This window comes from Durio zibethinus, chromosome 11, assembly GCF_047325235.1.
Source record: "Durio zibethinus cultivar Kanyao isolate XHJ-2024 chromosome 11, ASM4732523v1, whole genome shotgun sequence".
Taxonomy (NCBI): domain Eukaryota; kingdom Viridiplantae; phylum Streptophyta; class Magnoliopsida; order Malvales; family Malvaceae; genus Durio; species Durio zibethinus.
This window is the reverse complement of record NC_143172.1, coordinates 19238019-19265326: the sequence shown is the minus strand read 5'-3', so window position 1 is coordinate 19265326 and position 27308 is coordinate 19238019. Positions and strand designations below refer to the sequence as shown.

Sequence of the window (27308 nt, the reverse complement as noted above, 5' to 3'; positions counted from 1 at the left end):
TCATTCTTTTTTGGGTTACTGTAAATGAGCAGTTAGCAATACAAATTAAGGCGACTCATGCTGGTGATCATTAAATCAAAGCACATGTGGATTTTCAAAATTTCCACCATTTAGATGAAGTTAAGAGGAGAAAAGATAATTTAGAGATAAAGGAAATCATGACATATAGGTGTTAAAATTAAACTCAAATAATCTACATAAATGAACTAAATTAAACTCTGAATTAAAAAAAAAAATTCTACCCTTGAAGGAGAATTCTTCGGTAACAGTTGTGATCTTTTGGTTTTTGTCAAAGGAAAACTTTAAACACATACTCACTTTAGTCTAGACTATTAAAATTCACCATTTTTATCTCTAAATACACTCTCAACTCAATGCTATACATCAGATTCAGATGTTGGTGATTTTCACGAGAATTACGACTGTTACTTACGGCTCCCTAACCCTACACACTTTTGCTTTATTATTGTCCCTGCTATTCCTAAGAAATGGAAAGTGACTTCTGAACTAGTTTTACTTCACTTGAAAAAACAGTTTTAATGCACATGTCATCTGTCCCCAAAGATCGTTGAATTTTCCAAACCGTAAGTCCCAAAGTTTCACCGAAAAATTGTTCATTACTTTTATCTATGTCAAGATCCACTAATAGCTTGGAAATAAAGTCCAGCATGTGCAGATGTCTATTACTAAAAAAATGAGCTTTTAGCAGTTCTTTACAATGAGTTTTTTGTAGTTTCCAACACATTTTTTACTCAGATCCGTTCCGAACCAGCATTTTCCAATTTCAAACACATAAATGTTGATGAACACAAACTCATATACATCCTGACACCCTTACAGCAAATTACAAACTCAAAGCATATATTTACTCTACTCTTTCAAGAACAAGATATTTTGGTTCGGGGCAGCAACCCATTAGCAGAAACAATTCAACAAGAAAATAAGATAGAAAGAAAGAAAATTTAAGCCAAAAAACGGAAGTCAAATTACTTGGAGAGGTAAAGGGTTTGATCAAGGGAATTGATATCTTCAACTCGTAATAAGACTATTTGATCGGATGGGGCTCTTCTGCTTTAGTAGGATGCTTAACTGAGCCTTTTGGCACTCCAGCTTTGTGCCCCAATGCCTACTCTTTGATCCAATTGCTCGAACCACTCTTGGGAATTCGACAAACCCTTTAATCCCTCGTTTTATGTGAGGATTCTCAGGTTCTAGGGATGCTTTCCGCTGAAATGCCATGGATGAAGAGACAGTACTACTGCTTATATTATCGTAACAGGATGATGACTTTTCACTCAATGCAAATCTTGTTGACTCTCTTGAATCAACAGCGGTGTTACTATTGTCACAAGATTTCTCATTGAAAACTAACCTCGAAAACTTCTCTGAAAGATTTGCGGTGAATGCTGGTAATTTATCTTCTTTATTCTTCTGTTCAATTCTGGAAACTGAAGTATCAGCTAGTGGTGTACGTTTAGTCTCCTCCAATTCTAATAACTTCTCTTCAAAGAGAATCTTAGCCTCGGCCAGCTTCATTTGAACTCTCTCTTCCCTTAAAACTTCAGCCATCCTTAGCATCTTTCTTTCCTCCTCAAATTCTCTCTTCATTCGATCAATCTCTGCTTTATCAAATGAAATTTCTCTTGCAAGCTCTTCACATACTCTCTCCAATGCTTCTCTTCCCCTTCTTTCCTCGGCAAACTCTTTAGCCAATTTCTTATTGAGGGACTCCGCCTTTTTTCGCGCTTTACGTTCGTACTCTAGCTCAGCTTTCAAGTCAATGATCTGGGCTCGAGCAATATCCAGTTCAGAATCCATAACTGAAGGTTTGAAGAAGGTTAGATCCCAGAAAGAGGCTGCGATCTTTCGAGCTGAGAGAGGGAGGTTTACTTGATGTAGATGCTTGTTACTTTGGCATAGTTGTTGTTGATGATGGTGAGAATAATAAAAAGGATTGTCGTAAAGTTTCCAGCTAGGGCAAGTGGTAGTGGTGATGTGTTCTTGAGGAATAGTCTCATTGCTGGGATTACCGGGGCTGCTAATCGTCATCATTACCTCCTCCATATCTTCTCCTTTCATTCTATATATGAGCTTTTTTCCTTGTAGCTTTTCTTTTCCTTTTCTCCTTTGCTGCTTTAATTTTTTTCTAATGGGGATTTTTCCCTATCAAGAAAGCAATTGGGGTAGGCCCATTATTTATCCTGGAACTTTGCTTTGAAGAAGTGGATTGTAAAAGCGAAAGATATATCACATGCATCTCATCTTAATTAAAACTAGTTCCAGGGGAGGTGTTCTTGCCTCTATATCCTACTTTAAGCGGTCCACATCTCTATCTGCCCTGTTTTATTTTCAACTCTGCTGTGCTTTTATAAGGCAACTCCTAACCAGCCACTCTAATGGGATGGATGCCAACACTAGTAGTGGATCTATGGTGAGAAGGCCACAATTTTCCAGCTGGTACGCTGACTTTTTATGCTTGAGGAACCGGTCAAATTGACTGAGAAAACTAATAGACTACTGTTGTTTTAATCTGATACATCCATGTGAGATTGGATAGTTTTAAAGATGAAGCACCTGTCTTTTATGGCTGCAATCAGGAACTTAAACTGCCAATGAGAGATTTGATCAACAAGTTAAACTGTATTTGCCGATGGAAAACTTCAAAGACAATCTATCATCAACAATTTTAACTTTACTACTGATGAAACTGAAGAGGCAAGTGCAAAATTTGGCTACGTAAACTTGTTATTATTAGTTTGACGCCGTCTCAATTAGATAGGAATTAAATTTTCCTTGAGCTACATGTTTCCTCTTATATCACGACACAGTCTAATGAATTGGTTTGGTCCACCAGACCACTAATGTTCTACTTCTCGTCATAGGGTAGGGGCCTCCCTGGGTTGGAGAATTACTCCTCTGGCAATGGACATGTTGGTGAGGTATCTTGATCTTCGCTAGGGACATGGTTTCTGGAAAACTAAATGTTTATTTTTTTATTTGAAGCTGTCAGAATTTGACCCCTAGTCACCGAAATTAAGCATTTAGTATTCTGCAAGGCTCTCAGCGAAAAACCAAACATTTCAACCAGCAGGATGCTATGTGCCCTTTGCAAAAAAGCCCTGAGAGGCGAGAGCTAACCCCATCAACTGACAAAAAAACCACAGAAGATGAGGAAGAAGTTACCATATCTTTTCTGTTTCATCCCTAATTTTTAGTATTGGGTGGCCTACCTGAGGATTTCAATAACCAAAGGACCATGTACGTATCTCAGAGCAATCATGAAGCTACAACAACCCCACATGCATATTTGATGATGCAAGTGATTGATTAATGTTCCTTTAGAGCAGCATAAACTCTAACCCATAATGACCACGGATTTTCCCTCTAGTATAATATTAAAAAACAATGAATTATTAGCATAATAAAGAAGCTGAGAGCTCCAAAAGTTTAATTGGAATTCCTTTCTTCAAAACATGCATTACAATTTGCAAATTGGGTTTGCTGGTTGTCTTCGATTGGATTGCAGAGGAAGAACGATTAATTTAATCAAATTTTTGTATCCTCACGCAAGAATGCTTTGCAAAGTCCTTCAAAGACATTATAGGCTATGATGGAGTTCGAACAATGTCTATTTATTCCTAGAGGTTCCACTTGGATGTCCCCGTTTTATGTTGGCTGCAATGTCAAAAACGTTAAGAACAAATTTCCAATTTCTCTCTATTCTCAGGCTTCCGTCTTTTCTGTATTTATATATTTAGTTATTTGGCCCTAACATAACAAAAACTTGGCAAGTTCTTTTCTGGAGTTTGCCTAGTTAGTAAGTCAAAGCTCCTTACAATCATTGACTTGAATTCAAAACTTTTTAAAGATCATTGGATACTTTTCTGTCAAGGCTGGCTCAAAAACTCGGAGGTATTCTGGCCAGTAGCAAGTGCCTTTTTTTTTTTTTTTTTCTCTTAGCCAAAAGAAGACGAAACTTGGCAGGTGAGCAAACTTCCCGTGTGCCAAGAACTTCGATCTTTTTGCAGATAAACATTTAGTGCTCTCGCTTGAGTTCTTGTCACAGAGAAGAACAGCTGACCAAAAGACGTAAGACAAGTAAAATGGTCCACATTCCTATATGGTTAAAGTCATGGAGTAAATGTGACTTTTTTTTTTCCTGCAAAGGAAACTACTGCCTTTTCAGTTTTTACATTTGGGGAGACAGAGTGTTATAATAATTGGTGATTATGATTTTGTTTTGACAGAATTTTAATTAGGCTTAAAGCAAAAGAAAATTTGTCAGCATGTGCTTACGCATGAGATGAACAGATGAATGAAAGGATCCTAAGGAAAAAAACCTTAGAAATGGAATAGAATAGGGACGTTCTAAGTCACAAATATACTGTTATTCCTAATGATTACAGACTTATTATCTACGAAGGGTTAGATGCTCGATCATTTACATCATTTTGTCTTCAAGTACATACTCGTATTTCTACTTGGCCCATAATTCTCTTCCCTTTTTCGAGACAAGTATATGGCCTCTAGTCTTCTATCTTCTCTGCCTAAATATCAAGAAGCAGTTTTTACCCCCTATTGGCTGTATCAATAAAAAAAACCAATTGTTTGCGACCGATTGCATGATTTGGTGGTAAATTATTGAATTCTTAATTTTAATTACAAAAATTTAAATCTTAGCTATCTCAAATACAAAATACTAATTATTTTAGTATATATATATATATTAAAATAAATAAATAAAGAATACCAAAGCTCAGCTTGTTGAAGAGAATGTGATTCTTCTGGGGTTGTGTTTTTCAAAGAGATGTAGTTGAATTTTAGCGAGTTGATGAATAGAGGATGACTACCACTGCTACTACCACGAGATTCGAATGCCAACCCAATAAATCACCGTTCAGAGGCAAAAAAATTAATATACTTGTGAGAAAGAAAACAAGGAAATTAAAAAAGAATAAAACCAACCAATTAATTCCCATATCTCAACCAACCAAATCACGTATCTTAACCCCCGTTGGCAGAACTATGGATCTTTTCTCTTCAATTTCGAAGCGAGATTTCTGTTAAATTTTACTTCGTGTTTGCACAAGCCGAATTACATTCCATGGCCGACATTTTTGTCAGTCCACCTTAAAAACCACGCCTCAACGTGCACGTTGACATTTGATTTTGATGTCAGTTAAAATTGTACATATACTTTCATTTGCTATGTTATTTACATTCGGTGATGAGTACTAGATTCGAATGTGTGCTAGATATATTTTACGTTTTTAAGGTTTTTATATATCTATTAAAATTTTTTTTTTCATATATTTGCAATATCTAATTTTTATACTCATTTATCACATATGTATCAAATTCAGATATTTCAAAAATAAAATAAAAAATAAATATCAATATTTCACAATTTTTTTTCTGTTGTTGCTCATTATTGATAATACATATCGAGTACATATTACTCATTGGTTGGTTGTAAATATGTGATGAGTAAATTGAGGATTTTATTGGGAACGGCTTTCGATTCAATGTGGAGATCAGAGATCAAAGGAGTTAGGGCAAAAATGGTGGATCGAGTTGAAGCAAACATGGAAAAGGTAACTCAAAAGGAGAGCACAATGAATTGGAGGAATCTATTAGTAGCTTCAGTGGATCAAGCATTGGAGTACTATCCCCTCAGAAAGACAGATGGTAGAATAATTATAAAAACTCCTGATGATGTCTTTGAGGAAGGGATCAATCAATGGCAAAGCTCGCTGGTAGCTCAGTTCATTGGAAGGATGCCAAACTTCAGTCTATTTCAGAAGATAGTTAATGTTCTATGGGGGAAGAGTGGTTTAATTGAGATCAAGCGCCTGCTAGAATGAATATGTTTGTCATTCAATTCTCAAATGAGGAAGCTAGGGATTGGGTGATAGAACATGGACCATGGCATATCCAGAACAAACCATTGATTGTTCGGAAATAGGAGCCAAGAATGCTATCATTAGAGTTTAATATGGAGATGCTACCAGTATGGGTGCAATTGGGCAATATACCAATTGAGCTCTATTCGAAAAAAGGACTGAGCTATGTAGTTAGCACCCTAGGTAATCCGTTGTATATGGATTTGATCACTGCAAATAAGCAGAGGTTGGCGTATGCAAATATCTGTATCGAGATGAAGGCAAGTATGGAAGTGCCGAAGTTCATTTATGTGGAAAGGAGGGGTGTATCAATTATGTCAGTTTCAGTAGAAATTCCATGGATGCCATAGAAATGCAAGAACTGTTGTATATTTGGGCACAATGATAAAAGTTGCACAAAGATAGTAAAGACAGAAGCAATGGTCTGGGTGCCTAAGGATTAGGGTAGTATGGCTACGTAGGAGCCAAAGATGATTGAAGTAGATGAGATACAGCCAGATAGTGCCATGAGAAAAAAAATGAGGCTTTAATTGCGCCCCTAACTACTCGGGCAAGCTTTGTTAATAGATTTTCAATCTTAGAGGCTGTGCAGGAATTAGATCTAGTAGTGGACGAAGGCAGTGTAGATCCGGGTTCTAAAAATAAGGCTAAAGAGATAATTCCATTCTCACCAAGGAAACAGAGAGTACTAGCTGCTAGTGTTGTTTTAGACATCTTATTTAATCCAAGCCCAAATCAATCCAGGCTTAATTATCAAAATTTTTATATTTTTGATGTTTTTATTCTTTACTTTATCTGCTTAAATTTTCATTAGGGTTTATCTTTAACTTCAATTTCATTTAAACATTTTTAATTATTATTTGATTATTCTTTTTAAAGAGAGAACTTTTAAAATAAAGACTGAATGACCGAATTAACTAGGTGGAGGAATTGGTGATAGAGCTGAGAAAAGATAGAAACTGGATTTAAGTTTGAATATGAATTTTTCTTGATGATAATGCAAAGCTTTTGGAAATTGAATCCAAGACAATTTGAAACTCGCGAACCTTAATTATAAATGGACTTGCAATTCACTTCCAGAAGATATACAAGGAAATACGAAAAAATTAGAGAAAAATCACATAGAAAAACCAAAGGAATAAACCATTACAGAAAAGCAATCGGCCAGAGAAAAATCCCCTGATCAGCACTGCCATCATTCTCAATTTAGCATCTAACTATCTCTAATCCACCATAACCCAACCATATCTAACATCACAAAACTTTCCATCACTTCCAGAAGATATACAAGGAAATACGAAAAAATTAGAGAAAAATCACATAGAAAAACCAAAGGAATAAACCATTACAGAAAAAGCAATCGGCCAGAGAAAAATCCCCTGATCAGCACTGCCATCATTCTCAATTTAGCATCTAACTATCTCTAATCCACCATAACCCAACCATATCTACCATCACAAAACTTTCCATCCCACCATCATCTCTGTGCCAATGCCAGAAAACAACCCATCCCACATAAGCCACATAAGCACAACAGTAAAATTTTGATCAAATCCAGTTATGTCCACCATTGCCACTACCATTAACCCCATAAACAGCCAATCAAAGGCACAACCACCACCAGCACCTTCAACTCCAAAATTCAACACCACAGTCAACTGCCTTAATTGCAACGGATCATCCTTAGAGGCCAATGCACCATCTCCAAACTAGCCTTAGCCCATTACCCACCAGTTACCAAATTGTCCTCACCATCATTAGTCAGCCACGATCAGAACAACCATAAATTCCAGCCTCTATAATCGAAAATCACAGAGATGCGATACGCCCCCTGCAAAATCCATTTCCATCTAAATCACAAACCTTTTGCCATAATCTCAATCCCAACCAAGATCACGGTGCCAGCCTCGACTACTTTACTGCCTTACTATTAGATCTTCACGAAATCGACACCTCCCAAAACCAAGCAAAGTCAAAAACATATATTTAACACAAACAACCCAAATAAAAAACCTAAACCACCAATTACCAACAACCATCCAAAGAAACCAGGCCTGGCAGCAAACAAAAAAAATACACACAAGTCCAGAAATCAAAATTCAAATAGTTGTAAAGAAAAAAAAAAGAAAAGTAAATTTGGGTTTTTAACTTGACTGGTTCAACATAGTTTTGGAATTCAAAACTTGCTGAGAAGTTAGCCAAGAAGAAGAGGAAGAACATACCTAAAGGAGGCGGCCATCAGAGCGACAGAGAAAAGGGGGAAAACTGCGACTTCAAGCTCAAATCGACAAAAGCCTAACAAGTTTTTAGAGAAACCAATTAGGGCACGTGAAAGAAAAGGCCGTGACAAGCTCGTGGATATTTTTTAGAACATTTTCGGCCACTGGGGAACAGCCAACGATCGGTGGTATGTGACAGCTACGGCGACGGAGTATCACATATTTTTAGGGAAGGCTTGAAGAATTACCTTGTTCATTTGAAACCTAGAGAGAGAAAAGTAAAAATATTCTTAGAGAGAGAAAGTTAAAATATGAAAATGAGAAAAAGAACTTTAAAAGGGGCTTTTATACAGTAAAGAAAATGATGTTGTTTTGGGTAAGAAAAACTGGGTTCCTCTTGAGCCGCTTCAAGATCCGCACACTAGTCCATTTGAAGACCCAACCCAGTTGCGACCTTCTCCACAAATTTGATTTTGAGCTGTGAAGCCATTTCCAAGCAGAAGCCGTCGAGCCTTTAGGCAGCTCTTGAGTCTAGAGCCAACCGATCCAAGCCGATTTCTTAAAGCCGAGCGGTAATTGTTTATGGTATTTTTCTGTTCTTTTTGTTATATTACTTATTATTTAATTTTTTTGAGTGAATATTTTTTTGAAAAAAAAAATAAAATTTTTTCTAAAAATGATGAATGCCAATTTTCCTTTAAATAAAAAATTTTATAAAAAATTTCCAAAAAACGTTTTAAGAAAAAATTGAAGTATTGATTTTTCTCAAAGAAAAATTATTTCAAAAAAATGATTTAGGGTTAAGTTGAAGTATCGATTTTTCTTAAAAATAAAAATTTTAAAAAATATTTTAATGAAAAATTGAAGTATTAATTTTTCTTAAATAAAAAATATTTCAAAAAAAATGTATTGACAAAAAGTTAAAGCATCAATTTTCCTTAAATAAAAACATTCTAAAAAAAAGTTTTTAAGAAAAGTTAAAGTATTAATTTTCCTTAACGAAAAAAAAAATTTAGAGAAAATGTTTTAAGGAAAAGTTGAAATATCAATTTTCTTTAAATAAAAAAATATTTGAGGAAAAAGTTGAAAGTATCGAAATTTTCTTAAATAAAATATTAATTTCAAAATTTTTTAAAAAAAGAATTTTTAGAAAAATGTTGAAGTATCAATTTTTTTTAAAATTTAATTTTTAAAATACTAAATAATTCGATGACAGAGTCTCTATAAGAGAAACAATAATTTTCTTATATGCTCTTAAAGTAATGAATTCTTTTAATTTTTTACCATAAGTATTGAAATCAATTAAAAATAATTTTTAATAATTAATTATTTAGTAAAAAATTTTTAAAAGCTCAATGGATGACAAGAAATAATATGTACCATATTTTAATGGGTATTATGAGGATGTTATAATTTTTCTCATACATAATTATACTTCTAGATTTAGTTTGATTTTATAAACTAAAATCTACATTTTAAAGATACTCGAATCAAACTTGAGATTTCTCTTTAAAATAAAATAGATTCAGTTAAGTGACCAATAACGCATAAAAAAAATTGATGACAACTCTTTTAAGTTATGTGATTAAGCTTTTGGATTTATATGTTATGACAGTTGTTGATTGTATAAAAGTCTTGAAATGCAAGAAGAAAGGCCCACTTGATAAGAGAAAGAAGGTTAAAGCAAGAACCACTGCTTCTGAAGGTAAGCTTGATTGTTCTTCAACATGAAACTGATAGTATGAAATACTAGAATACTCTGTGATCCTCAAAAACAAAAGAGTGTTGTAGATAGAATAAATAAAATAAGGGTAGATATTGTGCGTCTAATAAAAACTAGAATAAAGCATCATAAAATGTAGCTTGTTCAGGGTATTCTTCACAATTATTTAGTATTTCTTAATGGAATGATATGGATATTATAGAGAGATCATGTGCAAGCAGATTTACTGGAGTTTTTTTAGCAAAGATTACTTGTACGGTATAGTATGAATCCAAGAAAGTTTATTTTTCTGCCATCTATGGGAGTAATGATGGAGTTCAAAGAAAGAACTTGTGATTGAACTTATCTCATATTAGTGGTATTGTCTAGGACAACCCTTAGATTTTGGCAAGGGATTTTAATATTATAGTCTATCCTTCTAAAAGCTCGAATTATAATAGAGTTCAATCAGTAAACTTAGAGATGAAAGATTTTCATAATTGCTTAATTCAACTGGGCTTGTTTGATCATGCTTGTGTTGGACCTCAATTTATTTGCTCTAACCATCAACTAAAATGTTACTTAGCAAGGAAGTTGGATAGAGTTTTGATAAATGATTCATGGCTTTTAGCTTTCCCATAGTCACACATTAAGTACTTAACCCCAAAAGTCTTTGATCATTGTGTTGTACTTGCCAAACTCAACATGACAACTTAATCCCCTCCAAAGTCTTTTAAGTTTTTTAACTATTGGACTGAGAATCCGAAGTTCAAGTTAATTGTGGAAAGATCCTGGAAAGACCCCATCAAAGGTAGCCTAATGCTAATATTATATAAAAAGTTAAAGAGGTTGAAATTGGAGCTCAAAAAGTTCAATTTTCAAAGCTATGGAAATCTACCAGGTAGAGTGCAGGTAAAAATGGAAAAGCTAGAATTAATGTAAAAAGCCATTTTAACTTAAAACCCACCAAAAAAACTATTTATGAATGAGAGAAGGCTATATGAAAAACTCAAGGACCTGATGAAGGCTAAAGAGAGTTATTACAGGCAGAAATCAAGAATAAAATAGATGTAAGAAGGTGATCAAAACACAAACTTTTTTTTCATTGACTGATAGTAACAAAGCAGAAAAAAAAAAACCATACACGTCTTAATGGATTTAGAGGGGAAAAGATTGGATACATTTGACTATATTTCATAGGAAGCAATCTCCTTCTTTCAGAAGTTAATTGGAACTACTGACCAAAATGTTATATAATGCACACATGAGTTTTTGACAAAGCTTTTTTAGAGGGCCTTAACTACATAGGCTCGAGACTTTTTTATACAACTAGTAACGAAAGAAGAAATTCAGTTTACTATGTTTGTATTGAATGGAAAGAAATCCCTAGGACCTGAAGGGTTTACAACACATTTCTTCAAACAAATTTGGAGTGTTGTGAAAGAGGAGTTTACTAAGGGTATATAGCATTTTTTTTCACACTGGGAATATACTACTTGTTTTCAACTCTATAATAGTAGCATTAGTTCCTAGATGCGCCAATCCTAGTATTATAAAATATTTCAGGCCAATCTTTTGTTGGACCATAATCTACAAATATATTGCTAGGATTTTGGCTAATCGATTAAAGAAATATCTGCTTAGGATGATAAGTAGCAGTCAAAACGCATTTATAGAAGGGAAAAGCATCATAGATAATGTATTACTGGCTCAAGAGATGATTTGAGGTTACGGCAGATCCATTTTATCTCCAAGGTGTGCAATTAAAATCAATCTTCAGAAGACTTTTGATTCAGTGGACTGGAGCTTCATATTTTTTGTCTTGCATGCAATGAAGTTTCTAAATCAATTTATAGGATGTATAAGAGGTTGCATTACTACTTTTTTCTCATTATCACTTAATGGTGGACTAGTAGGCTATTTCAAAGGTGTAAGGGGAGTGCGACAGAGAGATCCACTTTCCCTTTACTTGTTTGATCTGGTTACTAATGTTCTTTCCATACTATTAGATGCTGCTGTCTTAACTAGTGTCTTTGATTATCATTTTAGATGCAAGAGGATTAAATTAACCCAACTTTGCTTTGCTGATGACTTATTGATCTTCGCAAAGGCAACATTGGACTTAGTGGTAGGGATAAATGTGGTGTTAGAGGCATTTTATAATATGTTTGATCTATAGTTGAACTATGAGAAAAGTGAGCTCTATTAGGTAGGGTTTAGTGTGGAAAAACTTTCCACAATCCAACAAGCTTTGGGTTTAAGGTTCATTTGCTACCAGTTAGGTACCTTGGGGTCCAATTGGTAACTAAAAGGCTCACAGAGAAAGATTGTGCACCCTTGGTCGACAAGATAATAGCAAAGATTAATAGTTGGGCTGCAAGACACTTATCATATGTTGGCAGGCTACAACTAGTACAATTAATGCTTTTTAGTATACAGAATTTTTGGTGTAGGCACTTCATTCTCCCAAAACATGTACTAAAGAGGATAAATTAGTTGTGTTTAGGATTTTTTTAGAAAAAAAAGGAAAAATGGCCAAAAAGAGCTTGAGTAAGTTGGCATGCAATATGCTATCCTAAGTTTAAGGGAGAGCTAGGAGTTAAAGGTATCTTCACCTGGAATCTGGCTTGTGTCTTTAAAAACATCTGGTTTGTTAAAACTGTTCTTTATGGATCGTTTGGATTGAAGCTTACGAATTGAATGGAAGAAGCATATGGCAAACAACAGCCAAGCAAATTAGTAGTTAGAGTTAGAGGAAATTGCTTCAAATAAAGCAGATTAAGTGGAAATTCATCAAAAGGGAAAATGGAGTGGATGTATTTCCAAAAGGGCTTTATGAAGCTGCTATGGTATGGAATGAACTCAGACCACAACAATGGAAAGCGATATAGCAAAAATTAATATGGTTCAAGTACTACATCCTAAAACATTTACTGATGACCTGGATGGCTATTCTGAATAGGCTTCCAATAAAAGATATGTTGCGATCATGGAGAATGAAAATTGATAATAGATGCAACTTATGTCACGAGACAAGAGAGCGTGTTTACTTTAAATGTCTATACAAAAGAAGTTTGGTAGAAGATCCTTAAGCTATGCAGGATTGATAGAAGGGTAGGAAGTTGGCACATAAAGTTGAGTTGGACAAAAAATAGATTAAAAGGGAAGCATTGATCTCAAACTTATTGAGAATTATTTGGAATGCATGTATATATCTCATAAGGAGGGAAAGGAATCAAATACCCCCTCCCCCCCCAAAAAAAAATGTGTTCAACTATAAAAAATAATTCATTTGATACTTGATCGAATATTTGAAACTTTGAAATTTTGCTAGAATACCAGAAAATTAATTTGATTTTTTAAGTGTACGTAAGTGTGATTTAATTATGTGACGGTTTATTGCTTTTATAAGGAATTATGAATAATGATTGTGAATATAAAAATAGATAAAAATATAATATACATTTAATTTAAATAAATAATTGTAGTATATAGTATAGGTGTTCAAAATGTTTGGGGGTTGGGGGAAGCCCCCTCCAGGCTCCGCTTACGGTCTGCCGTTGGACTCATACTGTAGGATCAGATATTTTGTAGAGCATGACGGTAACATCAGGTATTGCTTTCAGATACGAGGTTCATGACGACACAAATGCTATGAAACTTAGAAGACAACTCTGAATTTATGGTAGTAGATTGGTAAGAAAAACACCGACAAAGAGAATGGTTCAAGAAACCAAACTAAACAAGGTTTAGTTAATGTTAAAGGAGTAGTCAAATGTTTGAACTGCCTTTTAACATTTCCTCTCAACTTCAAATTGAGATTCATCACATCACATACAGTTTAAACCAAAAGGGGTAGTAATAGAATCTCGATGAAATTTCTAGTATTAATTCCAATTCAACAAGGTGACAGAGAACATGAGAAGAGAGAGAGGACAAACAACAAATAAGTGCTCATAGAAGCTAAAGCAAGCCTTTAGGCAACATCGATGATCATGCTCCTTCCTAGTCGGTAACCTACAGGGCATGTATGCCCCGCTCTCCGGACTGATTTTGTATTCCAAGCAGTGGGGAAGTGGTTCTACATATTGTATCCGCCGTGGCCATAATACAAAACCGGAGTTGAACCATGCAAATAGCAATGACAGGAATCATGGGATTCATTAGCCAAGTGGAATCACAAACTTCCATGGACCTATTTTATGAACATCAACAAGATGAAACTTTTGAAACAATGTCTGCGAGCAGAGCATAAATCTCCATAGTAATCCTACATTACCATTGACAGCAGAGATTTTAACATGACAGCTAGACTACTAATAGAATCGTCATGCAGAACCAAAGGCTGTTTCAAAAGTCTCAATTGCAATTCATGAAATATCTCGACTTCTAACCTAGATGAAATACAGTCTTCCACCATAAGCCTAATTCAACCACATTGACTCCTCACTCTGTAAATGAGCAGCTAAATCTAAAAGGAAGAAAATGCTCATGTTTTTATCCAGCCAGGCAATTAGTAACTTTTTATATACACAGAATGTGGTGCTTACAGTCAGTTCACAAGTTTGGAATCTCTGAAATAACCAGGACGACATTTTCCTTAAAACAAATGCACCTGAAAGTTATAAACTAGCATGGGTCTGGGATTCCAAGAATCATTAGCATTGTAAGTGATAGTGAATGCAAGTTCTTATCAATGGTATATGGAGTTAAGTTCATCCAAATCAATTAGCTAAACTTAAGTTGCTAGTGCTAGTTTTTTGAAAGGTCAATATTACTATCTTCAAACTGCAGAACTCTCCTATATAATCCCAAAAGGTCTACAACTAAAATAGTACAACATGCTCAGTTCTTAAGTCCAAGTCATATTTTGCAAACAATATGCCAGAAATCTAATCCCTATGTGTTTCTTTTTCCTTTTTAAAGATAGAAACTGTCATTCGTTCACAAGGTGGTTGATTGCATAGAAACTGTCATTCGTTCACAAGGTGGTTGATTGCACAAAAAATGTGTAATTAAGATCCACCAAATCAGATAAGAGAAAAAGCAGAAGTAACATAAATCCTATTAGAAAAGTTAAACAAATGCATCAACTGATTATCCACAGTGTTCAAAACATAAGAGGGAATTGCAATTTTCATGGTGGCCTGAAAACTTCAAGCACTTGAGAGTAAACCATAGTTGTAAGAAAATGTTTGCTCAAAAAAGAAAATTTCCGAAATCAGATTTCAAGTTCAAAAGATCACTAACAAATCACTTTCAAACCCTACTTTAACAGGTTGTCATGTGCTAGAGCTTAACTAAGAACAAACATATGAACCATTATAAAGGCAGAACATCACAAATCAAACCCATGCCACAAAAATCTAATCCAGAACATCTAAATCTAATAGATCTTAGCAGTAAGAAACCTATCAACTTAAACAAGGATAAAATCCTTAACTGACTTCCAAGGGCTCTTTTTCCAGCTTTATGTAAAAAAATTTAGGTCAGATCATTCTAATCCCATATAGGGAATAAATGCTAAAACTACCCATTTGCAGAAGAAAAAGAAACTTAAACTTAACAGCATTGCTACTGTTTTTGAAATTTTTTTGGGGGGATTCAAAGTCTTCCCCAAAATTTCCTCTACATTTTCTGTTCAGGAAAACGGATAATAGTTTGACTAAAGTTACCCATTTGCATTCTAAACCGAAAGGTTTGAAGCCTGGACAGTGGTGGAAAGTATGCCACAGTTAGATGGATCAGTGTTTTCAAGTGGCTATATGTATATTGCAATGCCCTTCAAAATTGGATTTCAGATTCATTAATGTTGGTGTGCTAGGACTAGATGTCAGTTAAAGTAAATAGTCTATATCATAATCACTTTACATGTTTAAAAAAGCCCCTAAAAGTAATGCACTAGTACATATATTCCAGGCAGTAGTACAGCAACTCCTCTTCATTAAATGAGCATTTCCTTTGGTAATTGGTTCTTGTCAAGTGCATTAACAACGAAACTTTTAGATGCATACATGAATTTATCACAAGTAACATATATCAATCTATTAGTCAACCAAAGAATGTACCCCTGCAAAACCTGAATGGCCAGCTCTCAATAGAAACTATATGATTGCTACAACTGAAATGTTTCACAACATATTCCCAGAATGATTATTGAATAACAATATGGAGCTGAACAAAAAGTAAGGCATAAATTTTATATTTGTAGTTATGCAGGCCATCAAATTCACAAACGTGCGTCACAGTTTAAAAAGTATCCTATCAACTTAAAAAAGAAAAAGTAACAGTAGATGCATAACAAGTAAAAACAAGCATGCATTATCACAGTTTTTTCTTAACATTGGTACCCATTTTGATGATCATGCTTCTACTCCAACTGTCCCAGTTTGATCCTCTGCACCACTTTCTTTAATCATTCCCATTTTTTTCTCAATAATGCTATCACAATTCAAATTCATCTTCAAGCTTCAACTGCTCTGCTGCAGCCTCCTCCTCTTCATCATCAATCACAAAATATGGGTTATGTGCCTCTGGCTTAAACTTATACCCTGTAAAAACATAAAAGGCGAGTGTGGCCAACTCCCCGGCCACCACACTGGTCCAAAGATACTTATACGAGGTAATGGTCTCCAAAGCATAAACCACGACACGCGTAAAGTAAATATAACAGATCACCACAATGTAATACTGCCTAAACAGAGTCAACTTCATCAAATTCACCGCGGCTTTCCCATCCGTCCTGGCTGCCTCACGCAAGTTCTTAATCGACCAAACAATTGGGAACAACACCGCGCAGCAACAAACAACATCAACAAGCAAAAACACTTGCCTCCACGTGATCCAATCCTGACCGAAAGGACCAGTCTCATCAATAACAACCTGGGCAATATTAGCAACAAACTGAAGTGGAATAACGATCATCAAAACCTTCTTCTCCTTGTCTTGCAAGTAAGGTTTCAAAAACGACCAGCCGGTTCCAATCAAAACGATCAGCGTAAAAAGCATGATTCCTTTCAGGAAACTGAATATGTAAAACAAAACATCCCAGCCATGAGCACTTCCGGTTCGTTTAATATAAGACTTATCCTCTGCTTCGCATACCAGATTAAACGCTTTTAAAATAACCACGGCCAGCATAAAGAAATGGATTCTAAAAACTGTAAGTCGTTTTTTGTAAAGCACGTAAATCCAAATCCCTGCGAGAGTGAAATAAACGAGGGACAAAAGGAAGTAAACCCTAGGGAGAATTGTTTTGCCGGCGGAGAGATAATCCTGGCGGTTGTTCTTACCATCGAGATTGTACATCGCCGATCGGACGTTCATCGATACTTTGACTTGACTAAGGCAGTTAGCGAAGACGAGCGTGTATTGATCGGCATCGTTTTCTTCGTAAACGATGTTCAAGCTGGATTTCCCGTTGAGAGACTTGAAGCTGGAGACGAGCTTGACGACATCGGATTTGAGTGCGCACGTGGTCTCCCGGTCTTGCAGTTGTTGGAGCACGTGCATACAAGAGTCGCGCGTGCAGAGGAAGAATCCTACTTTGGTCAAATCGAGGTCGGATTTGGGGTTTGAGAGTGCGATCTGGGAGACGTTGAGTTCGAGTCGGCCGGTGTGGGTGAAGCCGAACTCATCGAACGGGATTATAGATCGGTCATCGGATCGGATCTCCGTGAAACGGATCTCCGCAAAACCAAGAGAAACAAAAGAAGATATCAAAAGAAAAACAAAAAAACAGTGAGAGATCGCCATGGGAAACAGGAAAATTTTGGTGTAGATCCGAAGGAAATTTCAGATCAACAATTTGATGCGTTTGGTTTGGGCTTTGTTGGGTTTTTATTTTTATTATTTTAAAAATTAAAACAACCAAGACCGACTTTGGAATGTTAACACTTCAACCAACTCTATATGTGTGTTTGTTTGCGCTGAGATTCTAGTGTTCAATGGAAGGACGAAGAATTTGAAGTAATTGCCGAGAATTTTTCTATGCTTTGTGAAATTACGAAATTAGAAGCTGTTTGATGTTAACTCCCCTCTCCCCCCCCCCCCAAAAAAAAAAAGAGAAAAAGAAAACCTATTTGGAGTGAGTGTCCTTGGTATGGGTATAATGGTAATTTTGCATGGAGGAATGTACTGCGAAGGAATGACAGAGATTGGGGAGGGCAACTAGAAGACGAGACCTAGAAAGATCATGTAACTGGTAAGCTAAAGCTACCTCGTTTCATTGATTGCTTTCTGAATTTTCGTTTCATTGATTACTAAAATCAATGCTTTTTTTTTTTTGTCGACTAAAGGTAATAGTTTATTATTTAAAATTTGGCATTTGCTTTTAAATATTAAAATTAAATTTTTTTAACTTCTTAATAAAAACTTTTTATTTTTAAATTGATGTTGCAATTATTTTTTAAAAATAAAATATAATATAAGAGACGATTTATTATTTAATAAGATTGTTATGAGAACATTTTAGGTTTTTTTTTTTTTTTAAAGAATATCAAATTTAAAATGAAAAAATTATAAATATTAAAATTTGAAATTGTTAGATATGCTATTATTAAAAAAAATTATATAAATTAATTAAATTAAAATTTAAACACATTAATTTCAATCTTTCATAAAAGCAAAGCAGTCCTGAAAACGTGAGAGGTGTTGATTACAAAATACGTGCCTTAAGTATGAGAGCAGGTTTTGATTGCTGAATTCGTTATCATCTCATAATGTTAAAATTTTGGGGTACCCTTCTTAGAGCTATCTAAATTACTATTATTGACTTAGTCAATTGTTCCTCTTTTTCGTTGATGTCTCTCCAATATTTTGGGTTTTTTTTTTTGACCTTTTGTCAAGAGCTTTTAATAGCTTAATATATCTCTTCTTTTGGTCATAATAATAATAATAATAATAATAATAATAATAATAATAATGTGTTGTTGATGTTGTTATTATTATTTTTTTTTGTGAGGATGACACAAGGAAGATGTCAAAGCAACGAAAAATAAAAGCAGATAAATTTCAGTCACTTGCAAAGGGTGCTTCAAAATTCTCAGCTCTAGAAGAAATCAGTTCAAATAGGATACAATGATTTTCCTTGGTTGTATAGTGAACTTGGAAAAAAAGAGAAGAAAGAAAAAGATGGTGGAGTCTCTTTCAAATACTTAATTGGAACCTTCAAAGTATGGGTCTTATAACCTACTTGACAACGTCACACCTAGAAAAACTGCTTGGTGAGTTACGTGAAGAGCGGTTAATTATTTGGCCTTGAATTGACCAAGTTCATTGGACTATTTTCAATCCGAGATTCCAGGGCATATTTTGTTCAAAAACCCATACCTAAAGTTTTAAATTAGATAGGTCAAGGCACATTCAAATGTATTGCTAATTTGCTATTGTAAGCGCGGGTCCAATGGTGCAATGCTGCAATGCCAGGAGTTTAAGTTACGATGTTTGCATGACATAATTGACTCTGGTACAATGGAAAGCATAGTTTCAACACTCGTTACTAATATTCTTTCACAGCTTGAATATGGAAACGGAAGCGTTTCTTTGTACTACGTTAGCTTCTCTTCTTTCATATTCACTGTTCAATAACACCATGATTTTAGTTTGCAGTGGCTTTCCCCGAGAAAAAAGCAAGAGCACCGACAAATGGTGCATTAATATATGTGGCTGGCTCAGATTGCTGATAATTGTTACGATCATCTGCAAAGTTGTCTTTACTATCAGGACCACCTATTACGGCTCCCACCAGGACATTCGGATTGGGTGAACCAGAGTTCAGATATTGAAAACCATTGTTGCAGGTGATGCGGTCAGGATGTGCCTGAATGGATGGAATGGATGAACCCCTATGGTGGATATGTTGTGGATATCTCTGTCCGAATCCGACCATGTAAGACATTTTGGCAGGATTATCACCTAAAATGTAGTCCACCTGCTTCTTTGCCTGTGCTATGAGGCTCTCTGCTTTTACAGTTGAAGTCCCACATGTGGCAACTCCACCATTTGCGCTAAGATACTTGGCGTATGTCAAGAGGAGAAAAGATGTGGTAGTTACATATTGCAGATTGCTCTCACTTGCTTTGTAGAGAAGTCCCCCTGCAAAATATGGTACTATTAGACCATTCTTCATATTCGGAAGCAGCTCCTCTCCAAATTATGCAGACAGTTTTCAATTAGCACAACGTCCAGATAATGGAGATTGGAGAGGTTACAAGAACTGCCTATCATGCTAGGTGTGAAATTGAGACTTCTAGTTGACGGTCAAAATAAAATCGAGAGTTAGTTAAACAGATAGGTCTATAGGTGCTGACCTGGTGTATATTGGGCCTGGAATCCAGATGTTCCTGGAATTAAGGAGCATATGTAGTTGTCTGAATGTGATTTGTATAATTGAAATTCTGCTGCGTTTTTCTCCAAGAAGTCCTGTTAAAATCACCCAAATTTGGTTACGCTCTTGCTTGATGTCTATCAAAGGTGGAGCAAGGAATGGGTTCAGTAAAATACCTTGGACAGAACGACTTTTGTTCCAGCTCTCTTATCATCCCAACTGAAGGAGTAGTCATCATTATCCGATCCCATCGTGTGGCCATTGGATTGGATATATAATAGGTACGAGTTTTCCTGTGAGGCTCGATGGATCCATGATGCACCCCAGAGAAGCTCATCCTATTCAAAATATTTTGATTAATAATTATATTCAACTTCCAATTTTCAACGAATTAAGAATCAAAGGGTATTTCTTACCTGGTATCCAGAGTAAGAGCAGTAAAATGGGCAGACCGCCGAGTTTAGAGAATCACTGTAAGAACCTCGGTATCTGTCTGCAAAATCGAAGACCTGCATCAACAGAATTAGCCTCTTATAACCAGAGGAGATGGAAACAGGAAAATGTCAAAATAAGATTGTTAGTAATTATGTGGAAGTTTTTACCTTCTTGGCGGTTTGAAGCAGTTTGGCAGAATAGGAAGGGTCAGAGTCTTTGAACACTATTGAAGCTGCAGCCAATGCAGCAGCTGTCTCGGCTGCTACATCAGATCCAGGATTTTGAGTAGACACCTTGTATACATTGCGTGGGGTATCCATATCTTCTGGCCTCTCCCAGCACTTGTGATCCATGTTCGGATCACCCACCTGCAGCATTAGAACAATATTATATGAGCTGTTATCTTTCCGAAGTTTAATTCTTGGATTTGTCAGTGATTCAATGATGCTATAAACTCATTATACTTGTTTCATCCTTCCAATATCGCACTTCTATTTTGCTCAAGGGTTCAATTAAAATGTGTGAGGATTTGTTATTTATGATGAGATTTCCCTGTTGTACTTTAATATACATTTACTTCCATTTGCCATTTTTTCTTTAATTCTTTTGAATCTATATTGTTCCCAAATAAGTATTTGGGGGTTTGCATGCATGAGTACTGTGGGTGGAGGTTATATATGTAAGCGTTAAGCATATTATTGTTTTGCTCACTTGAACATATAAGGTGCCAGGTGTGGCAGTAGCTGCTTTTAGAAGATAATCTGTACCCCAGCGGATGGCAGCCTTTGCATTTTCAATCTGGTTCTGCATCGAGTTGCCAAATTCAATGACACTCCATGCCAACATTGTTGTTGTGAAGGCCATTGGGAGGCCAAACTTGACATTATCTCCAGCATCATAATAGCCACCCACGAGGTCCACCTGAATTCCACACCAAGAAACACACTTCTATTAATGCTCTTGTTGATCTAAATGGTAATGAATGGCAAAACAGTTTTAGTAACTGCAAAGTTATACGTACATGATAGGAAGCACCATCAGACAGACCGGAGTTTCCCCTCCATTTCAGGCGCTGGTTAGGCGGTAGTCTGCCAGACCGCTGTCCCTCGAAGAAGAGAATGGACTTTTCAAGAGCATCAGAGTAATCTCGAGAAGTGAAAGCAGTACAAAGTAAGCTAAGGGAGAAAAGAGTTAAACAAAGAATCTGCATTGTTAATGAAAATATAGCAGCAACCATCTAATTAATTTTTGCTTTCCAAGTAGATTCGAGGGTTTTGAGAATACTGGTGGTGTGGAGAATGTGCCCTGGTAGTAGAGTTATTTATAGACAAAAAAATAAGCGGGAAGTTAGGAGTTCGTTAGGCGTTGAGAGAGAGAGAGAGAGACAAGAAAGATTCATGCAGCTCACGGGATCAACTGCGTAAATTTGGATGATATGTTCTCTTCAGCGGACGACATTCAAAGTTATCCAAACCAAGATATGGGAAACTTGGAAGCCTTGACACAGACACAGAAACATAAATTATTATTCTTTGCTCGCCATGTTCATAATTCGAGTTAATAGTCTTTTTTTTAATTTTTTTTCTTGTAAAAAGGGAGAATAAAATCCCAAAAGTCTTTTTAAGACTGCATAAATTAAGAACTTTGGATACCGTAATTAATGGCGGGGGCATTTGATTTTGTAGGAAATATGATTTGTCCGTAGCTACAAAGTCACGGATGCGTATAAAGCTGAGTCACATGAGCCTCAAATGCAATAGCTTGAGGCTCATCAGAATTTTAGTTTAACAGCATGCGTGAACAGTTTTATTAGTTACTGGCCGAAAGTCTAACCACAATTCCATACATGCATCATGTGATTGCAGAACATTGGAGAGGTTACCTTCCTAATTAAAAGCGTAAAAAGTATCACATGGTTGGTCAAGGATTTCAGAAATCATTTGGCAGGAACCTCTCTCGTTCTTTCTGTTACTGCGGCTTGATTTTGGGAACTATTCCTCTTTTAGACTTTTAGAGACCACCCAGAAAACGAAACCCAATAGTTTTGCAGTCTCTCTGACAAAATTCAGACTCCTGCAGGACCTAATTTTATTGACCTGAGAAAAGGTTTTAGGTTCTAATTTTTCTGTTTACCTGTGATCTTTTGTTAGTTAATTTCTCCAATTGATTTATTATCAAACGAGCCAATACGTGTGTCACGTGAGTTTTTTAAACTATCGAAAGATAAACTGGTTCATTGGTCCTCGCCACATTCAATACTTGCCTACATGGGAAATTCCAACTCCCACGATTATATGAATGTTTAATTTGTTATTTTGGTCTGTTCTGTTAAGCTTGCTATTTGACGTGCGTTTTTGCTATCAAAGATGGATTGATCCTGTCCAAATTCAGCTGCCTACAACGGAAATGCAACTCACAAAATTGTATGAATGTTAATTGTTTCTTTGGTATATTTACTTCTTTGCAGTTTCACGTGGGCGCTACGAGTCAAGAGGAAGCCGAAAACTTTAGTCGCTTTTCGCAAAATTCTAATTCAAATGGTTAAAGGCAACTGGCTGCCCCGCTTTCTTCGCATGAACCATTGTAAGATTTTGTGACATTATTATTTATTAGCTAAAACTAATAGTTGCTCTTTCTTTTCTTTCTCAGATACCAATTGTTCAGTAGTTGCTTGGCGTTAGCCAAATCAACTTTACAATGAGAGTTTTATCTAGCTGACAAGTTATTGTATTTTATATCTTTTCCATAAGCTCTTGATCATGACATTTAGATTTCTATATTGACCAGTGCTTCCAGTTATATAAGCAAATCATGTGGCCTAATCTTATTAAAAGAAAAATCAATCTAATTAGTTTTGACATGTTACTCAAACTTGAGTTCAAATTATTAAAGTTTAGCTAATATTCTCATATTTGAGGGTATGATTCAGCCAAGAAATTCTCTATGCAGATGGATATGCTTATGTCATAGAAATTTGGCTTAAAATTGAGGTGATTGTGGTGAGGTTTTATCCTCAAAGTAAACCATGTGCGTCATCCAGGCTGATTTGCTGCTAGGCAGACTTCCAAACTCTTTTCTCCATTTACCAAGTGATTATGAAAAATCTTTTATGATTAATGAATTCCTAATTCAAATATTTCCTTGATGAGCACCAAGAAAACTTTGTTCTAATTTCCCAATCAAATGCTGACTGACAGAAGATCTGTCCCAAAAAGGACAAAATTATATAAGATTGTCTAATGTAATGAATGGATGGAAAATATAGATCCCAATTGTAAAATATACCAAAAGTGAACAGATGCAAAAGAAATTTGTGTTTTTAAGCTATCTTACTAAAGAAAGGAGACAACTTCCCTTCGTTGATTGAACAAACAAGTAGAAAATTGCAGAATTATCTATACAGTCTATACATATATATCAGTTTCTCTTTGTTTCCTCAATCATGATGTGACCTAAGATTCTTACTTCTTAATTTAGAAAGTTTTGCCTACATTTCCTCTTAATTATAAGATGTGTCCTTCTGGAAGATCATGGAGAATGACAGGCTAGAGGAAAAAGTCTTGAACTATGTATGTGAGGTAGTTTTCTTTTTTCTACTAGAGAACTGAGCCAGGTAGAGCATCATCTCATGCTTGTAATTTGTGGCAGACATTAGAGCTGGGGTTAGCCATGGAACCTGCAGTTGGGGTCATAGTAATTAGAAGGCAGAAAATCAAGAAAACAATATCTGATATCTCCATTTTTAGAGAAAGTAGACTATCCCTTTTTGCTAGAATGAAGCCGAAATTAACATACATATTTCTGCAAAACAAGGCTGCTTGGATGCAGGGTCCTCCTCAAAAGCTGGTGGAACTTGTCCATAGACCATTTCACAACTCATGTCTTCAAAATCTGAGGATGAATAATTTCATTATAAACCATATCAACATCTCCCAGAAAAATCAAAGCAAGAGAAAAATCGAAGAAACATACTAGGAGTCATGGTTAATGGAAGCCCGAACTCATTAGTAAAGAAATCTTGAGTTGGAATCTTGCACATATTTACACACATTCCAACACACCCGCTGTTCTCCAGGTACCTTTTTGCAAGGAATTCAGAAAATTTGCAGAATAAGTAAATTCCAAAACCTAAATGTCAATGACAAGGATTAGTCTACTTTTTAGTTTTCAGGAAACTTGCTTCATTTAGTTACTGAATAAGAAATGCAAAATTATGAACCTTACAACTTCTATTTCAACTTTATATATGTTAAAGAATATGGTCATTGTCCCGTGAAGTCATATATGAATAAATCAAGTTCTGTAATCTGTACCTGCATTTCTTGATATGAACTCCACTTTTTTGCTTCTTCCCATTTACTTCCACTTCCACAACCTAGTAAATTCTCATCAGTTAGAATATTTTGACATATACCAAAATGGGAAAAAATATGAACTCTAGATGATAAAGATCAAGCTTATTCGGCTTGGAAAAATGCCCATTCAAGATTGTGATCAAGGGGTTATATGCTTTATCTTACATTGAAAAGAAGGGGAATCAATCTATAGAAATATGGAATGTGTATCAAGTGCTGTAGTCTGGTGCTCTGAATATAACAAAAAGAAACTGCAGACAGCATGGATTTTAGACAGAATATTAGAATTACTCTATAAAGAGTAAAAATGCTATCCTTATGATCAAATATCCCCTGAAAGTTTGAACATCATAATTTGAAGAAGAGTGTTTTCAGCATTATTACCTCAGATGGACCGACTAGCCAGTTGAAGAAAGGAACTGTCAGTGCAGCATTGAACTCCTCCGCCCACTTTGTTGGTGGAAACAATTGCCTAAACTGCATCAATAGCACTCACACATCTTAATCGAATTAACTTATGCACAGAACTTTGAAGATTTCATTGGCAGCCATAAGTAAGTATGAAAAAAAAATAAGTGAAGGCAAAACTTCTGTCTCATCATCCTTCTCATAATTTGTCATTACATTACTAATAATAAGATGTCCATGATCATTCCCAATCCCAACAAATTTGGTGTATAGAAAATGACAGAAGCCAAACTTTACATGAAAATTGCTTTAAAACAGAACGGACTGAACAAATTTACTGATAAAAGTATAGGGAATTAAGAACAAAAGTTGTCCACCTGAGCTGGTGCACCTGGAGGGAGCATGGACAAGAGCACCTCTCGGACCACTTGCTGCTGCTGCAAGCGAGACCTCCCCTGCATTACCCTCTTGGACACCTCAACAAAACTCTCATAGTCATAGTCAAAAAATCCCTTCTTTGCTTCCGTTCCAGCTTTTGGTGCAGCCGCAAACTTTTCCATCTTGCGAGCGAAAAGAGACATAAATGCCTTCTCAAACAACCCATCATTATACTTTGTTTTCTGTCCCAATGGAGCTGGCTCTCCTGACGGCTCTGCAATGCCACACCGGATAAAGTTGCTAAAATTTCTTCGTCTACGTACTGATAACTGTTGAGGAGCACTAAAATGTGCGGCTTGGAGGCCTAGAGCCACCATGGTATATCTCCTGAGAAACAGCACTAAAAATTCAGCCTGTACCTTGGGAAATCTTTCATAACAATTAAAAGCAAATAATGCAAAACTCAGTTTTACAACTTATAAAACTGTACAGTCTCTTAAAACTGTACAATTTAGGACAAAATTCGGGAAATGTAAAATGTTTGTGGTTGAGGTTGCATGGTTTCTATTAAAATTTGATGACCATACATATCATCGCTGAGAGGAGATTATTTCCCTTCTTATTTTTGGAATGGCCCAAGTAACCCCAACAATTTTATTTTATGTTGAAAGCTTAGTATGTCAATGGAGAGATTACATAATTGTTTTGGTAAGGCTAATAGTGGAATTCCACAAAAGAAGATGACATTAGAGAGTTGTGTGATGGTGTTCCATCCTTAAGAAAGAAGATCTAATTCAAAAGAAGTAGATTTCTGAGGCTTAAAGAGATGCCACGCATTGATTTGATAGACCCAAATGCCTATGCTTGTGTGTTTATGGCTTTAACATTAAAAAAAAAAAAAAAAGCAGTATCTGATAATAGACTACGTGCTTCACGCTTGTCGCTCAAGGCCTGAGAAACAGCAAGGTCACGCGACCAAGAGCCTTAACAACTAAACCTCCACTGGTTTAGATGGCATGGGCTTCTTTTTGTTTATGTTTTTCTTATGCGGGCTCCTCTTCTTCGAGTTTTTTTAGGCCCATGCTCCTTTCTTAAGTTTAGGTTGTGTATTTGTAGACCCAAAAGTGAGAATTAACAAAATCCTGTGGTGTTGGATTTTGGTCTGGAGTTTCAACAGGAAGGGTATAGGCCACAAACTTAAAACTAAAAAGACAGGCTAACAAGAAAATAATAAACAACCCAGCACCAAATGTAAGGTCAACCCAAAAAGTTGAAACGCGCAATTGCGCCTCCTTTGGTCCTACTGGTGGATCTGTTGGTGTTGCAGTTCTTTCCCTGGAAAATTGTAGGTTTCACCTTTGAATCCTAACCATTGGCCAGCCGGCTAACTTCAAACCACCCACATGATCTTCCGAAAACTGTTGAGTTTCTCAGCAACAGAGAGAAGAAAGAAACAATGCAACCACCGCAAATCACATGCTGATCTCTCCCTTTCTCTCTGCAGTTCTTGACTTTTGGCTCTTCATCATTCGTTTTTTGTTGTTGAATTTTTAACATAAGCCACATGGCCCATACCCTGCC

The 27308-nt window shown here is 35.8% G+C and overlaps 3 protein-coding genes and 1 pseudogene across 4 annotated transcripts; all 4 read right to left on the bottom strand.

Annotated features, from left to right (window-relative positions):
• Positions 1-761: 761 nt before the first annotated feature.
• Positions 762-5317, bottom strand: BLT (branchless trichome). Its single transcript, XM_022881852.2, has one exon. It carries the CDS (start codon positions 2077-2079, stop codon positions 1030-1032), a length of 1050 nt encoding a protein of 349 aa, XP_022737587.2. The 5' UTR covers positions 2080-5317; the 3' UTR covers positions 762-1029.
• Positions 5318-15999: 10682 nt separating this feature from the next.
• On the bottom strand, positions 16000-18016 carry LOC111289282 (protein CANDIDATE G PROTEIN-COUPLED RECEPTOR 7 pseudogene; annotated as a pseudogene). Its single transcript, XR_016346449.1, has one exon. The product of XR_016346449.1 is annotated as a protein CANDIDATE G PROTEIN-COUPLED RECEPTOR 7 pseudogene (transcript).
• A 1274-nt stretch (positions 18017-19290) lies between these two features.
• On the bottom strand, positions 19291-21889 carry LOC111289283 (endoglucanase 1-like). The gene is made up of 7 exons (XM_089768192.1): positions 21608-21889; positions 21298-21507; positions 20754-20954; positions 20568-20660; positions 20328-20489; positions 20135-20246; positions 19291-19919 (listed from the first exon to the last, which is right to left on the bottom strand). Exons 1-7 carry the CDS (start codon positions 21821-21823, stop codon positions 19423-19425), a joined length of 1491 nt encoding a protein of 496 aa, XP_089624318.1. The 5' UTR covers positions 21824-21889; the 3' UTR covers positions 19291-19422.
• Positions 21890-23835: 1946 nt separating this feature from the next.
• Positions 23836-26216, bottom strand: LOC111290230 (beta-carotene isomerase D27). Its single transcript, XM_089768801.1, has 6 exons — positions 25727-26216; positions 25326-25418; positions 24900-24961; positions 24559-24665; positions 24382-24477; positions 23836-24262 (listed from the first exon to the last, which is right to left on the bottom strand). Exons 1-6 carry the CDS (start codon positions 26102-26104, stop codon positions 24213-24215), a joined length of 786 nt encoding a protein of 261 aa, XP_089624927.1. The 5' UTR covers positions 26105-26216; the 3' UTR covers positions 23836-24212.
• Between the last annotated feature and the right edge of the window lie 1092 nt (positions 26217-27308).

Excerpts from the sequence above, each read along its gene's own strand:
- BLT (XM_022881852.2), bottom strand. The coding sequence starts at position 2,079 with ATGAAAGGAGAAGATATGGAGGAGGTAATGATGACGATTAGCAGCCCC.
- LOC111289283 (XM_089768192.1), bottom strand. The coding sequence starts at position 21,823 with ATGGTTGCTGCTATATTTTCATTAACAATGCAGATTCTTTGTTTAACT. Across the intron at positions 21,508-21,607 it reads CTGATGGTGCTTCCTATCAT|GTGGACCTCGTGGGTGGCTA; the intron begins GTACGTATAACT and ends TGTGGAATTCAG. Across the intron at positions 19,920-20,134 it reads CCAGGCCCAATATACACCAG|GGGGACTTCTCTACAAAGCA; the intron begins GTCAGCACCTAT and ends CATATTTTGCAG.
- LOC111290230 (XM_089768801.1), bottom strand. The coding sequence starts at position 26,104 with ATGGTGGCTCTAGGCCTCCAAGCCGCACATTTTAGTGCTCCTCAACAG. Across the intron at positions 24,666-24,899 it reads GTTCATATCAAGAAATGCAG|GTACCTGGAGAACAGCGGGT; the intron begins GTACAGATTACA and ends CCTTGCAAAAAG. Across the intron at positions 24,478-24,558 it reads TCCATTAACCATGACTCCTA|ATTTTGAAGACATGAGTTGT; the intron begins GTATGTTTCTTC and ends ATTCATCCTCAG.